This window comes from Mustela lutreola, chromosome 7, assembly GCF_030435805.1.
Source record: "Mustela lutreola isolate mMusLut2 chromosome 7, mMusLut2.pri, whole genome shotgun sequence".
NCBI classification, from domain to species: Eukaryota; Metazoa; Chordata; class Mammalia; order Carnivora; family Mustelidae; genus Mustela; species Mustela lutreola.
This window is the reverse complement of record NC_081296.1, coordinates 114148876-114165877: the sequence shown is the minus strand read 5'-3', so window position 1 is coordinate 114165877 and position 17002 is coordinate 114148876. Positions and strand designations below refer to the sequence as shown.

The 17002-nt window shown below is 36.1% G+C and overlaps 1 protein-coding gene across 2 annotated transcripts in view; it reads right to left on the bottom strand.

Moving 5' to 3' along the window:
• The window catches only part of MNAT1 (MNAT1 component of CDK activating kinase), a 204417-nt gene that overhangs the window by 143905 nt on the left and 43510 nt on the right, over positions 1-17002 (bottom strand). The window contains exons 2-3 of one of the 2 annotated variants that reach the window (XM_059182253.1): positions 3685-3837; positions 1394-1467 (exon numbers count right to left, since the gene is read on the bottom strand). In XM_059182253.1, coding sequence (XP_059038236.1) covers positions 1394-1467; positions 3685-3837 — 227 coding nt within the window. The remainder of the gene's footprint in view (positions 1-1393; positions 1468-3684; positions 3838-17002) is intronic. The other variant, XM_059182254.1, reaches the window with a different exon arrangement.

The window sequence follows — 17002 nt, the reverse complement described above, 5'->3', positions numbered from 1 at the left end:
GAAAAAACAATGGCTCCAAGGCACTAAAAGATTCCACAAAAAGGTTAAGTTATATTCTGTACATGCTATTTGCTATGACATAACAAATGAACTTAGATATTTTAGAAAAGTTTCCATAACAGTTGAAATAAAATATTCTCTGGATTTTTCTGTTAGTAAAGAAGTTAAAGGCATCAGAATACTCCATTTCTCTATATAAATCTTCTAATGAACAATCAATCTGTTATATTCATATCTTAAATATGAAACAACATAAAGACAGCTTGGTTACCAGGTTGAGAGAAGAAGAAAAAAGATGATTTGTTTAATTCTCTAAGTCTCATTCTTATTTCCACAATCTGTAATTTCTGTTTCATTTCCATACCTGTATTAAGTAATAATAATTACGGCAGCTATAAAAAAAATTAATTTTTTTAATTGATGTATAACAACTTCCAGGCTTTTTAACATCTGTGAAATCTTAAATAAGAAAGTGAAAATAGGGGCACCTGGGTGGCTCAGTCGTTAAGCATCTGCCTTCAGCTCAGGTCATGATCCCGGGGTCCTGAGATCAAGCCCATTAGGCTCCCTGCTCTGCGGAAAGCCTGCTTCTCCCCCACCCACTCCCCCTGTTGTGCTCCCTCTTTCACTGAGTCTCTCTCTGTCTCTTTTTTTTTTTAAAGAAAAAAAAAGAAAGCAAAAATAATTCTTTCTTTTGATGAATGTATCCTTCCACTAATCACAAAAGAAAGAAAAGGCGCTAAGATTACTCTAGCCTCTGATTCTAGAACAATACTAATTTTAAAATGCCACTCAATAGTCAACTGCTTCTAACTATTTTCAAACTACTGTATGCACAGAGACATAAATGAAAAAAAAAACCATGTGGCTTTAGTCATCATACACAGTTAACAGAAATCCTATTTTTAAAAAATCTGTGTACTTTTTCTTTGTGTTTACTCTAATACCTCCTGAACATATAGATGATATATACAAATACAGCCTTTCTTCTCATCTATAAGCTGATACTATTGCAGCACCTGGGTGGCTCAGTTGGTTAAGTGTCTTCCTTTGGTTCAGGTCATGATCCCGGGGTCCTGGGATCGAGCCCCAAGTCAGGCTCTCTGCTCAGCAGGGAACCTGCCTCTCCCTCTCTCTCTCCCACTCTCCCACTTGTGCTCTGTCTCTCTCAAATAAATAAATAAAATCTTGGGGGAATAAAAGTGATACTATTTTTCCTGAGACAAAACATTTAACAAACATGATTAAGTACAACAGAAAGTAAAGAGGTAAAACATCAGCTATCACAACAAAACTTATTAGAGATTTTGTGTGAGATGTTTATCTTTTAGGCATGTAAAAAATAAAAGCACACAGGGTATCATATCAAAAACACAAGCATCAAAAAACATACCAATTTCTTCCACTTCTTCCAGGAAATCATTATATTCTCTTAGACTAGGAAAGTCTTCTTCTCTTTTATTGTATCTTCAATAGAAGAAAAAAATTCAACATATTACATATCTCTTGCTTTCAATATTATCTAATTGGTTTCTTTTCACATATTTTATTCATGACATATAGAAAAGAATATTGCTTACTGTGTAAAACACTGTTTTCCTGACACCATGTTTGTAACCAGACCAAGAATGTTGTTCTTAAATTCTTACGATTATAGAGAAGGAACAGAATCAAGAAAGGGTGATAAAATATGTTAAATCCTTCTAAAACTTAGGGAAAAGAAAGAAAAAGAAATTAGGGGCCCAATTTACTTCTTATAAATAGATTTGCTAATTTTCAGAAACCTAAAAATTAATTCAAAAAAATACCTTCCTATTTTTCATGACAATAATGGTATGAAGAATACCATATCAGGAAATTCTGTAAATACTGTAATATCCTTGTGAAGAATAAGAAAATGACAAGGGCTCAATAAAAATAAATAAATATAAAAGAGACTATCTAGGGCACCTGAGTGGCTCAGTTGATTAAGCACCTGCCTTCAGCTCAGGTCATGATCCCAGGACCTGCAACGGAGTCCCACATCGGGCTCCTTGCTGGGCGGTGAGTCTGTTTCTCCCTCTACCCTACCTCCTGCTTGTGCTTTCTCTTTCTCTCTCTTAGCTCTCTCTCATGCTCTCGCTCTCTCTCAAATAAATAAATAAAATCTTTAAGAAAGAAATAAAAAACAAAAGAGACTATTTCCCAGAAGCAATACATATAATAAAAGAGCAGCCTGGAACATCGATAAAATAACACATGTTAAATACCTAGAAAGATGCTGCTAAAACACTGGCGACCTACAGGGCACGTGGGTGGTGTAGTTGATTGGGGGTCCAATTCTTGCTTTTGGTTCAGATCACAATCTCAGGGTTGTGAGATCAAGCCCCACATCAAACTTCTCGCTGAGCACAGAGTCTACATGAGATTCTCTCTCTCCCTCTGTCCCTCCCACTTCTGCTAGCACTCTTTCACTCTTTCCCTCCAAAATAATTAAACAAATCTTTAAAACATTGGTGACCTAAGTTGAGACATATACCACCAAAAATATAATAATACATTAAATTTATATATTAATTCATTAAACTTCAAAAACAATAAGGTGACTTTCAATAAAAGGACAGATCAAATAAAACCCAAAACAATTCACAAAGAGTAAAAACTAGGGGCATCTGCGTGGCTCAGTCAGTTAAGCAAATCAGGTTGTGATCCTGCGATCTTGGGATAAAGCCCTGCATCTGGCTCCCTGCTCAGTGGGGAGTCTGTCCCTCTCCCTTTCCCCCTGCCCCTCTCCCTGCTTGTATGCTCTCTTATTCTCTCTCAAATAAACAATAAAATCTTTAAAAAAGAGTAAAAACTAAATTATAAATGAAAAAGATACTATAAAGAATATATTATGTACATACACACATATATGAAAATAAATTATAGGTAAATATATTATGTACATATACAGAGATACATATGAAAACAAATTATAGGTAATATTATTTTCTTTTTTTTTTAAGATTTTATTCACTTATTTGACAGAGAGATCACAAGTAGGCAGAGAGGCAGGCAGAGAGAGAGGAGGAAGCAGGCTCCCTGACAAGCAGATCATGACCTGAGCCAAAGGCAGAGGCTTAACCCACTGAGGCACCCAGGCACCCCAGTAACATTATTTTCTCTAACAGACTTCAAATCTCAACTTAAATACCTCCAGAGGCCCTACCTCGTATCAGTGACCCAACCAACACTCAGTCACTAACTTTATAATATTCTTCTCAATTTATAAACACACAGTTGTTTAGTTTGCCTGCTTTATTATCTATCTCCGTGCAATCCTATACTACTATACTGAAAGCCTTATGAGGGCAAGGTTCATAGCTATTTTACTCATTTTGTACCTAGTGACTAATATGCATAACACAGCGTTTGCACACAGAAAGTACTCAATATGTATTTAACTAAATTAAAAAACAAACAGTAAATAAACAAATTGTAAAGCTATCAATCAAAATGATCTACTCTTCTCTAACCAAGGCTAGATATTATCTAATTACTTAATAAATTTCTGTTGAACAAATGCATAGATGAACTTATAAATTATTCACTTGCCTAACTGTCCATATTTCCATATTTCTATCAGTAAATAATTACAGCAATTATTGAAATAATTCTTAAAGTCCTCTTTGTATATTGAATCAGTCAAACAATAACAATTACATTTTTAGGACTTTTTTCCGAATCTCAACCTCCTTGTCCACAGTAGGATCTTCAAAGAGTTGTACCCTGAAGTTGCTCTTTCTAAGTGGAGTGCCACATTCAGGACAGTTTCCAGCTCCTCTCATAAACAGTAAATCCACACAACTTTCACATCTGTAAGGAGAAAATACAAGGTAACCTTTAAGCCAATACTCAAATCCAGAACAATTTTGTATATACTTTACCATTTTTGTTGTTTTGGTGGTTTTTTGTTTGGGTGTGTTTTTCTAGCAGGGGAGCAGAGACAGGAAAATTAATCATTGCTACATAAAACTCTCACACAAAAAAGAACTTTTAGATAGTATTTATTTACATTTGGAGCTTAGTTTTTAAATCCAGGTATCCAAATGATGCCAGTTCCATTTTACAAATTAAACAAATTTGCGAATTAAAACAACTGAGTTGAGGGCTAGGCAGATTCAGAGGTAGCAGGATAGGGAAAAGTCAAAGAGGTATGTAAAAGAATGGTCTGTGGTCACCTCCATTCTCAGTCCAGCAACACTCTTAGATCTAGGCAAGAAAGGCCTCTACCAAAGACCTCCACCAAAGAAAGGTTACACTTTAAAGCCCTCGGCAGACTACAATCACTAAAACAAAGACTTTTTTTTCTCTTTCAGCCTTATAAGGAAGTTGTTTTTTTGTCTTGAGGTTTTTTGGGGGTTTTTTTTGAAAGTACAGTAAGCAACTGAACAAAGAGGAATTGCAAGGGAGAAGTGCAAGCTGAAAGAGGGCTTCTATACCCCTGCTCTACCCCAGGCCAAAGAGAAGAAACTGATGGTACCCCAGTATCTATGGATAAAGGGAAAAAATTACCACTACTCTGCTCTGAGAAATCCTAGAAGGAATGGTCCCTTATGAAAGTTTTAATCAGTAAAAGTTGGCTGCCCCAAATCCACCAGAAGAACTGCATTCCCTCCTTTCTTCTTGGGAAGTACAATTTGGCAAAGAGTATAGAATTTCCTGAAGTCTTGGAAAAACAAGGACCTAGAGAGGCTAGCTTCTTATACTGGATTCCTAGGGATCTGACAGGATCAGTTCACACTGTTTTTGATGGGTCCGCACCACTCAACCATCCTTGCCCTGTCCCAAAATATCCATGCTACTAATCAGACTAAAAAGTAGAAAGCCTGGTTAAAAGAAAATAACAGTTCCTTCAGCCTCTGGGTCTTGAGGCTGCAGCCCTAGGAAGTTAAGTGGACAGCATGGGAACTCAAGACTATGCCAAGGGTGTAGCTTAATTCTTAACTAATATTTAAACATTTTGATATACAGTCCTCTAGTTGTAATCTTGCCCAATTCCACACAAGAGGGCTACAAGAGTCCTAATCACTGTTTTCTTAGCATTGTTTGAATTTTTTGTTAAGATTCTATTTATTCATTCACTCATTCATTCATTCATTCGTTCATGAGAAACAGAGAGAGGTACTGAGGGAGAAGCAGGCTTTCCACAGAGCAGTGAGCCCAACAGGGAACTTGATCCCAGGACCCCAGCCAGGATCATGACCTGAGCCAAAGACAGATGCTTAACCAACTGAGCCACCCAGGTGCCCTGAAATTATTTATTTATGTGCTGATTTTCTGTAACCTTTATGAAGATGAAGGATGTATTTACATTGCATGAGAGCAGGAATCTGGCCTATCTGTTCTCTATCCCCAGTGCCTGACAGATAATAAGTACTGAAAAAACTATACATACTTTAAAAATGAATGTAAGAGGTGAAAAGAGAAAATCTAATGAATAAGGGGACACAAGGAAATAAGAATTTTTAAGGTTGGCTATTAGTAAAATAATAACATTTACCTTTGCATGTTTCTATCTTAACAGGGCCACCAAATATTAGAAAGGGAAAAAAAAAATCCTAAGAGAACACAGATCACAGTTGTCATTATCAAGATCAACAAAACCCCAGAAAATTCACTTCAGGATTCAGAAGATTGGGAATGGTCCATTTTCCCTAATCTTTGTTGTTAGAGAAAGTGAAATCTAACTATAGAAGTTGAAAATGAGCATACTTTAAAACTACACTGACTAGAAATGCCTGCATGGACCTCTGACTGTTTCAAGTCAGGTCATGATCTCAAGGTCACGGGATTGAGCCCCAGGCTGGGCTGTGCACTGAGCCAGAGTCAGCTTGGGATTCTCTCTCTCCTCTCCCTCTGTTCCTTCCACTCCTGCTGTCTCTTCAAAATAAATAAATAAATCTTTTTAAAAATAAATAAATAAAACTACACTGATTAAAGATATTTATAAGCAGGGAGCCACCAAAAATACTCAAAAATATCAAACCACAAATAGTATTCTATATTTCAAGGTCTTGGAGAGTAGACTCAGTTGATAATTCATTTAACAAGACAATACAGGGGCACCTGGGTGGCTCAGTCAGTTAAGCTGAGGTCATGACCTCCGGGTCCTGGGATCAAGCTTCCCCCTCAGCAAGGAGTCCGCTTCTCTCTTCTCTCTCCCTGCTCTCCCCACCACTCATTCTCTCTCTCTCTCTCTCTCTTTCTCAAATAAATAAATAAAATCTTTAAAAAAAAATTTTTAAAAACAAGGTTATACAGAACACTAAGGTATTTCTAAAAGTTATACTCTATATTAGATATGTTTGTTTCCACAATCAGTTCTATATCTTTACTTTTTTTAAAATCTACTTTAAATCATAAGGATTTCAACAGTATTTAAGAATTTTTAAAATAATTTATTTTCCTATACAACTTTCTCCCTTTCTGATTTAACTGCTATAAGAACAAATAACTATTTTCTTGAGCTCAAATATACAAGCACACAGAGAAAAAAACTTAAAGCTCTACTTCATTCCATTCTCTATCTCACTTACCACAACTAACATACTACTTTTAGAGTTTATATGACCAATTTTTCTACGTATTTATGAAATATATATTTATAAAGTACTTACAAAAGAAAAAGTTAATAATTGCTAATTCACTGCATCTGGCAACAGAGCAACCAAAACAGCAGCATATGGACAATCTCTGGCCTCCAAGAGTGCAAGAAAGTTTTTCATACAAAATCTGATATTTTCCAGAGCACAGGAAAATTTGCTGGAAAAGCCAAAATCCTTAGTCATTACCCACTCTCAAAGATATCATTATGGTTTTCTCTTGTTTTTAAAAAACCAGAATGGTGCCCACCTTCTTCTCATTCTAAACAATGTATTTTTAGATTTTCTTATATGAAAATTTAACTGCTTATATTCCTTTGTCAAGATATTTAACTGACTTACTTGCTTTTCTTTCTCAAAACGAATTATTATTTCATGCAGAATTTCAATAGCTATTAAAATAGATTAGCTGACTTTAAAAAGGTAAGTAATTATACATTTTGTATTTAAAGACTGTCTCTGAAGTCATGTAGTTTTATCAGGACTTTCCATTCTTCTTTTACTCACTGGCTTCCTGAAACAACTCAGAATAGAAGTCTGTGTCTTGGGGTACTTAGTTTAGAGTCTGCCTTCAGTTCAGGTCATGATCCCAGAGTCCTAGGATAGAGCCCCACATGGGGCTCCTTGCCTTCTCCCTCTGCCAGCCCCCCTAGTCCCACCTCCTCATGTGCATGCACTCTCTCTCAAAAAATAAATTAAATTAAATTGAATTAAATTAAAAGAAGTTTATGGTCTTGAAATATAAACAAGTAATAACTTCTGTTAAAGAAAAAATTTTCCCTGTAATAAATTATTCCATAAACTCATGTGTACTGAACTCTATAGGGTAGGAGCTACATATTAATTAAGGTAATTTTTTCTCTCAAAATATGCTACCTAAATTTTCTAAGACCGGTAAATAACTTTTTTGTAATCTAAGGTTAAATTGGTATGTATCACTTTATACGTAAAAGGGAATTCATAATCCATCTACTCCAAAGCTTAAGGACAAAAACTACTGCAACATAGTGTTTCAAGATACCAAACAAAGAATTCATCCATAAAAATAGAAGGGATGGACTGGAACTGCAAGTGTTAGAACATTATAAAACATTATAAATTTCCCCTCATAGACTTTGGGGAATAAAATTTACTCTCAAAATTAAAAAGAAAGAAATTATGTAAACCCATTTTTTTCCACTGTCTTTGAACTCAAAATTCATAACTATTCGATCTTCTGTTGGATATTACCATTTAGCATGCCAATCTACAACTAAAAAGCAAATAATACAATGCATAAATTCAAATATTATGTTTAAGCCCATTTTGAGCCAGAAAAATAGAGCTATATACAGGGAAAAAGGAAAGAGCTAGTAATTTAGTATAGCTGTGCCAAGAAAACATGAGCACCCACCCCCCACAGCAAAAAGTGGATTTGTATCCTCCTCACAGACAGCAAGGACCATGGAATACATCTAATTTCCCTTTTGGCCCTCGTGTCCGTAAACTCCTAACCCAAATTTAAATGCTTTCTTGAACAACACTGTATGTATTTTCTAGAAAAAGGATGGAAATGTATGAAGGAAGTTAAAAAGATAACATGTATTAGGGATCTTTATGATTTTCCTTATCCTACAGGTGAGGTCACTAAGCACTACAAAGTCAAATAACTGACTTACAATCATTTAACTAGCAAGAAGTGACCATGGTCTGCTTCACATTCCACATTCTCTCTTTCAATCTTATCCTTACTCAAAACTTTTACAATAACCTAAGTAACAATCCCCAATGTCTACCTCCAGCCCAAATATCTCTCCTGAGTTCCTATTAGACACTGCCTACTGCACAATTCCTCTTTGATATCCCACGGGTACATTTTTTTATTTAGAAAAAAGTTACCTCGAACTCAATATATCCAAAACCAGTATCTTCCACTCTATTAAGGATACAAAGAAAATAACACAAACTTTGTGCATAAGGGTTCATAATATAGTGATCAAAATAGAAAGAAAAAATAAAACTCTATAATAAAGATATACTCTGAATACTATCATAAGCTCTCAGCCAATAAGCAATAGCTCAACAAATTATACTGCATACTCTAGGTCAGCTAGCATTAACACATCACACTCCAAATGCTCCAAGCCAATGAATGTTCCAAATGCACTATCCTGAGTAGAGTATATTTCCTAAAATATGTGGACTTTACTCTTCTGAACCCATTCTTGTTGCCACTGATGAACAGTTTTGACCTAGAATAGCCAAAAAGTGTGTGGAGGTTATAGTGTTGGATGCTGAGATCTAAGTTTTGCAGAGACTCAATGCCCCTTCAAATATGTTGACGAAACAGAGTGAAGGTCAGTTAGAAATTAAAAGGAAAGTCCTCTAGCTAACTTTATGAAGGGCCTCAGAAATAAAACTGTACACTGGGAGACCTGATAAACAATTATATGAATAGTAAAGGAACACAACATGACCACCAGGAACATTCAGAGTTTTCAAGAATTTAAAGAAAACAAACTGCTAGTATACCAAGCCAGGAAGTATCTTTATAGGGACCATGACTATAAGTCTACCTTGGGAAAGCTAAGGGCAAATTCGGTTAGTACTACGAATATCCAGAAAAGCAGGTCCTACACTAAGTAAGATATCCCCTTTACTTTCACAATGATTCAAAGAAACTAAATAAAAATTTACCTAAGTAGGCCAAAGAATATTATCTGAAAAGCTATCAACAGATTCCTCCATTTTCCAACTATATTTCTATGGGAGGCCGTATCACCTCCATGTATTTCAACTGAAATAACATGTAACAATATAGATCACTACAGAAGCAAATATCACAATCTAGCTGTTTTCTCTTAACCTTAAACAAAGGAATTTGCAAAAATGTAAAAAATGCTATCCCTAACTAAACTGTGAGAAGGTAGCCATTTCTAGCCATCCAGTACACCTAACTAGGAGGAAGAAAAAACCACTTTCAGACACTTGTGAACTGCACAGTCCTGAAGCATAGGCTCACTAAAATCCTGAAATCTAATCACAAGAATATAGACCACTGCCCTCCCCACAATACCTCACCACAACATTACTAAAAGCCTACTTAGAAAAATTCCTTTTACACTATACATCACATCTAGCTATCAAGAAAAACTTAAAAGCCATACCAAAAGGCGAAAAAACACAATTGGAAGACACAGCAAATTCAGAACAGACATGACAGGGATGTTAGAATTATCAAACTAGAAACATAAAGGAACTATAACTAATATGTTAAGGGTTCTAACAAATGAAGTAGACAAGATGCAAGAACAGGTGAGCAATGTAAACAGGGATGCAGAATGACTTTGATGGCCTTATTAGCAGACTGGACACAGATGAGGAAATAATCCTTGAGCAAAAAAAATATACGAACAGAATCCTCGAAAACTGAAAACCAGAGAAAAAGACTGAACGAAGAGAATATCCAAGGACTACAGAACCTACGGGCAGCTACTATCAAAAGTTTAAAAAAAAGAAAGTAAAACGGATATGCTAAGGAAGAGAAAATGGAATCACATAAAATACTCATTCAGAACCACAATAGGCAGAGGCTGGGAAGATGGTGGAGTAAGAGGACCCTAAGGTCACCTCTTCCCATGAATACAACTAAGTTACACTCATATCAACATAAATAATCCAGAAAACAACCCTAAGACTGGCAGAACAAACTCCACAACTAAAGGTAGAGAAGAGGCCACTGCAAAGAGGATAGGAAGGACAGAGAAAAGATGGGGAGCCAAAATGACGGCTGACATCTGGGGTTGGAAGGCGCTGCCCACAGAAAGAAAAGTGAGAAACAGACTGTCACATCAGGGAACCTGCACCAGGAAGACAAAGTCCCATAATATTTGGTTTTGAAAACAACAGGAGCCAGCTTTCATATGTCCTTTTCTATTTTTATTTATATCTTTTAGTAGTCTGTATACCCAACATGGGCCTCAAACTCAAGACCCCAAGATCAGGAGTCTCAGGTTCTTCCAACTGAGCCAGCCAGGTGCCCCAACTGAGTTCTTAAAACCACAGGGACCTAAAACCTGAAATTTCAAAAATCAGCAAGCTTGGTTCTGGGACAGACCAGAGGGAACAGCAAATTGAGTTGCCACCCTGAAAAAGACAGCACAACAAAGAGCTCATGGAGATACGGTGTAGAATCAGCAGTTTGAAAAATGGGTGGCATGGGGGTGCCTGGGTGGCTCAGTGGGTTAAGCCTCTGCCTACGACTCAGGTCATGATCTCAGGGTCCTGGGATTGAGCCCCGCATCGGGCTCTCTGCTCATCGGGGAGCCTGCTTCCCCCTCTCTGTCTGCCTGCCTCTCTGACTACTTGTGATCTCTGTCAAATAAATAAAATCTTAAAAAAAAAAAAAAATGAGTGGCATACAGGAGGGAGAGCTATTTACTCATCTCAGAGGTATCCTGGAGAGGTAGGGATCACAGGAAGACCCCAGCCAGGAACAAAGGAGCTATCAAGCACCTTTTCCCTCCGCTGCCCCTAAGCATAAACACACAACCACCTACAGGAACAAGTGGGCCAGCACTCACTACTACTATGCTCCTTGGTACTTACCCCCAAAGGAGGTAGAAACTTATGTCTACACAAAAAATTGCACATGGTGTTATTACCAGCTTTATTCATAATTGCCAAAACCTGGAAGCTACCCAGATGTCCTTCAGCAGCTGAATGGATATATAAACTGTAGTATATCCAGATGATAAAATATTATTCAGTACTAGAAAGAAAAGAGCTATCAAACCATGAAAAGACTTAAATGCATGTTACTAATTGAAAAATGTCAATCTGAAAAGCCTACCCAGTATATGATTCCAACTATATGACATTCTAAAATAAGCAAAATTCAAGACAATAAGATCAGGGATTGTGGCTGGCAGCGGGGAGAAAGGGGAACAGAAGATTTTTACAGCAGTAAAAATACTCTATATGGTATTATAGTGATGGATATATGTCATTATACTTTTGTCCAAACCCAAAGAATGTACAACAGTAAGAGTGAATCCTAGTGCTCAATTCAGCAGCACATCTACTAAAACTGGAAAGATATGCAAGGATGACACACAAATTCTTGAAGCAATCCATATTTAAAAAAAAAAAAAAAAGAGTGAATCCTAAAGTAAACTATGGACTCTGGATGATAATGACGTATCAATGTAGGTGCATCCTTGGTTAAAAAAAAAAAAGGTATAATTTCTGATAAATGATGTTGATAATGGGTATATGAGAAATCTCTGTACTGCCTTCTCAATTCTCAATTCTTATAAATGTAAAACTGCTCTAAAAAATTAAGTCTATAAAGCAATGATAATGTTAACATTTTTGTTTCTGAAAAGCAAAGTACACCAATGTTTGTTCAACATTTACTAACATTTTCAAGTAATCATTTTAAATATCCAATAAACACTAAAGAAACTCAATTAATAAAATAACAGACAAACTTGAGACCTATTCCTCAGATTGCTTTGAAACCCATATCATATTTTAAATTTCTAAGCGATTTTTACTTTTTGGATAGTAGAGACAGTTATTTTTAATTTCACTAATAAAGAGAAAACTTAAGCCTTTAAAAACCAAATGGCCACCCAATAATCAACTTAATGAAATGAGTTATTATATATAAAAGAACTTAAACCAGTGTCTGGCACATAGTAAATACTCAATTGTTAGCTGTATCTCTACATTTATCAAGTCCTTTCCATCTGACCAAATAATTCCTAAACTGTGCAGACACAATAATATTTTCCACTTACCTTTTTTTTGATGGAGACAGAGAAAGTGCATGCACATGTGCATGTTAGCAGTGGAGAGGCAGGCACAGAGAGAGAGGGAGAAAGAATCTCAGCAGGCTCTATGCCCAGCACAGAGCCCAATGAAAGTCTCAATCTCACAACCCTGAGATCATGACCTGAGCTGAAATCAAGAGTCACTTAACCAACCCAGGCACCCCTCCACTTATCATTTAAATTTCCAGCAATTTTCAACATCCTGAATTCTCATATTTTTATAAAATTGGTACATATTTCTTCCATTTTCACTGACACCAAGAGCATATTCTATGACAAGGATTTATGGGGAAAGTATTTCTCAAAAACCGTTAAAAGTAAAATTAAAACAATTACCTCTAAAATAAATTTTTTTCTTTTCTTTAAATTTTTTCTTTTTTTATTAATTTTTTAATTTTTTTATTAACATATAATGTATTATTAGCCCCAGGGATACAGGTCTGTGAATCGCCAGGTTTACGCACTTCACAGCATTCACCATAGCACATACCCTCCCCAATGTCTATAACCCCACCCCACTCTCCCAACCTCCTTACCCCCAGCAACCCTCAGTTTGTTTTGTGAGATTAAGTGTCTCTTATGGGGGCGCCTGGGTGGCTCAGTGGGTTAAGCCGCTGCCTTTGGCTCAGGTCATGATCTCAAGGTCCTGGGATCGAGTCCCACATCGGGCTCTCTGCTCAGCAGGGAGCCTGCTTCCTCCTCTCTCTCTGCCTGCCTCTCTGCCTACTTGTGATCTCTGTCTGTCAAATAAATAAATAAAATCTTTAAAAAAAAAAAAAAAAGAGTCTCTTATGGTTTGTCTGGAAAAAAAATTTTTAATATTGAATACAAATAAGCATTACTTTTAACAAGTATTCTTGAGTTTTTAGGAGAGGGTAAGTTATCTAACTCCATTAATAAAAGCTACCTTAGTGATTTGTCCAATTATTCAAATATATGTAGCCAACAGAATTTAAGACTTTTTTTTGTTTTCATAAAGGGCCTAAACTAAGGATGGAAATATCTAAGTAGTTAGAACTCAGTATGAAGAAGAAAACCTCAGTAAGGTTATAGCGAATGCCTGTGTTTACATTTTCAAAACTTTGAAGATTTGTTTCTTTCAAAGATACCACAGCTAGGCAAAAAACAAAACAAAACAAAACAAAAAAACCCACTGTTTATTTTCAAGAATTTAAGATAAAACCACCTATTTTGGGGCACCTGGGTGGCTCAGTGGGTTAAAGCCTCTGCCTTCGGCTCGGGTCAAAATCCCAGTGTCCTGGGATCGAGCCCCGCATCGGGTTGTCTGCTCCGCAGAAAGCCTGCTTCCTCCTCTCTCTCTCTCTGCCTGCCTCTCTGCCTACTTGTGATCTCTGTCAAATAAATAAATAAAATCTTTAAAAAAAAAAAAAAAAACCCCACCTATTTCTTCACACTTGCTCATTGCTGTTTTGAAATTAATTCCAAAGATAATCTATATATTAACAATGCCCCTTTTATCTTCAAATATGAAGTATTATTTTTATAACAAAATACAAAATAGCTTTCTGAAACGTTCTTAAGGTGAAGCAAAATTCACTACTCATTCTACATAAAACACCAGTGAGTAATACGCTATCTTATGCAATATTCTTAACCTATTACAACTAATTATACAGATAAAAAAATTATAAATTTTACAAATTGTAATGGTACATTTACAAAGCATGTAACTGAAATATTTGTAAAAAATTTACAGCCTTAAAAATATTATTTCATTATTTTAAAAATCAAAGTTATATCCACATGCAAAAGAATGAAATTGGACTGCTACCTCACATTATCTAGAAAAATTAACTAAAAAGGACCAATGAGGGGCGCCTGGGTGGCTCAGTGGGTTAAGCCGCTGCCTTCGGCTCAGGTCATGATCTCAGGGTCCTGGGATAGAGTCCCACATCGGGCTCTCTGCTCAGCAGGGAGCCTGCTTCCTCCTCTCTCTCTCTGCCTGCCTCTCTGCCTACTTGTAATCCTCTCTGTCAAATAAATAAATAAAATCTTTAAAAAAAAAATAAATAAATAAAAATAAAAAGGACCAATGACCTAAATATAACAAACTCTTGGAAGAAAAATTCTAAGAAGAAAATCTAGAAAAAAGTCTTCCTGACTGTGGATTTGGCAATAGATTCTTAGATACGACACCCAATGCACGAACAACAAAAGGAAAAAATAAGATATACTAGAATTCATTAAAATTTAAAAATTTAGGGGAGGCTGTGTAGCTCAGTAGGTTAAAGCCTCTGCCTTCAGCTCAGGTCATGATCTCAGGGTCATGGGATCAAGCCCTGCGTCGGGCTCTCTGCTCAGTGAAGAGCCTGCTTCCTCCTCTCTCTCTACCTGCCTCTCTGCATACTTGTGATCTGTCTGTCAAATAAATATATATTTTTTTAATCTTTTTAAAAATTTTTTAAAATTTAGTGCATCAAAGAAATTATCAAAAAAGTGAAAAGGCAACCTACAGAATGGGAAAAATATCTGCTTATCATATAGTTGCTAAGTGTCTAATATTCAGAACATATAAAGAACTATTACAGCTCAACAACACAATTAAAAAATGGACAAAGATGTGAACAATATTTCTCCAAAACAGATATATACAACGAATGCCCAACAAAAACATGAAAAAATGCTGAGCATCATCAGACATCAGGGAAATGCAAATTAAAATGACAATGCAATGTCACTTCATATCCACTAGGATGGCTATTCAAAAATAAGAAAGGAAGAAAAAAAAAAGAAAATAACAATAACAAGCATTGCTGAGGATATGGAGAAACTGGAACCCTCATAAATGGCTGGTAGGAACGAAAAATTGTTCAGATGCCATGGATAACATTTTGATGGTTCCTCAAAAAGTTTAATATAGAATTACCATATGTCCTAGCAATTCCACTCCTAGGTATATATTCAGAAGGACTGAAAATAAGTACTCAAACAAATGCATACAGAAATATGTTTGTGGCAGCACTACTGACAAAGGAGGACAGAAGCCAGATGTCCATCAACATAAGAACAGAGAAACAAATTGTGGTATATACATATAATGGAACTATCCAACCATAAAAAAGAATGAAGTACTGATAAATGCTACAACTTGGATGAACCTTGAAACCATTGTGCCACATGAAAAGAGGCAGTCACAAAAGGTTGCCTATTATATGATCCCATTTACATAAAGTATCCAGAATAGGTAAGTCCATAGAGACGAAAAACAGATTATTGGTTACCAGATACTGGGAATGAGGGGAAAATGGGGAGTAACTGCTTTATGGGTACAGGGTTTTCTTTTACAGTGATGAAAACGTTTCAGAAGTAGACAGAGGTGGTGGTTGCACAACTTTTTAAATGTACAAAATGCCACTGAACTGCTCACTTTAGAATGTTTAATGTTATACAATATGAATTTCACATCAATTAAAAAAAACTTAGAAATTAAAGTTATATATTCTTAGTATAAGGTCAAGTTTATGTATTCATTTATCATTTTCAACAAAGAATGAAAAACCTGGACTCTTACACTAACATTAGCTTGCTGCAGGAATGCGGGGAGAAGGGTATCTTTTGTTTGCCTCTCCAGTTAACAAGGCACACCTTCTCCTATTATAAACTAATAAAATTATGAATTTCCCAGTCACACAATGTGAATGAGTTTGACCTCACTCCTAAATCAAGAGGTGATCACTGACTGGCTTAATCCAAGCAGTGAATGGGTTCCTCTTTAACAGTATGGTTGATTGAAGATAAGCAAGCAACCCAATATGCCCCTATGAGATATGACGACAGAAAAAAGCAGGGAAAAAAACTTCCCCATCATTCCTTTTTTCTTTTTAATTTTAATTCCAGTAAAGTTAATATATAATGTTATATTAGTTTCAGGGGTACAATATAGTGATTAAACAATTCTATATATTACCCAGTGCTCATCAAGGTAAGTATACTTTTTTTTAAATAAACATATATTTTTATCCCCAGGGGTACAGGTCTGTGAATCGCCAGGTTTACACACTTCACAGCACTCACCATAGCACATACCCTCCCCAATGTCCATAACCCCACCACCATTTCTCCCAAACCCCCTCCCCCCAGCAACCCTCAGTTTGTTTTGTGAGATTAAGAGTCACTTACGGTTTGCCTCCCTCCCAATCCCATCTTGTTTCATTTATTCTTCTCCTACCCCCTTAACCCCCCATGTTGCATCTTCACTTCCTCATATTAGGGAGATCATATGATAGTTGTCTTTCTCCGCTTGAAGGTAAGTGTACACTTAATCCCCTTCACTTACTTCACCATCGCCTATCCACCTCCTCTCTGGTAACCATCTGTTTGTTCTCTATAATTAAGAGTCTGCTTTTTTGTTTCTCTCTCTTTCCTTTGTTCATTTGTTTTGGTTCTTAAATTCCTCATATAACTGAAATCATATAGTATTTGTCTTTCTCTGACTAACTTTGCTTAGCATTATACTCTCCTGCCCTATCCATGTTGTTGCAAATGCCAAGATTCATTCCGTTTTATGTCTGAGTAACATTCATGTGTGCGTGTGCTGGC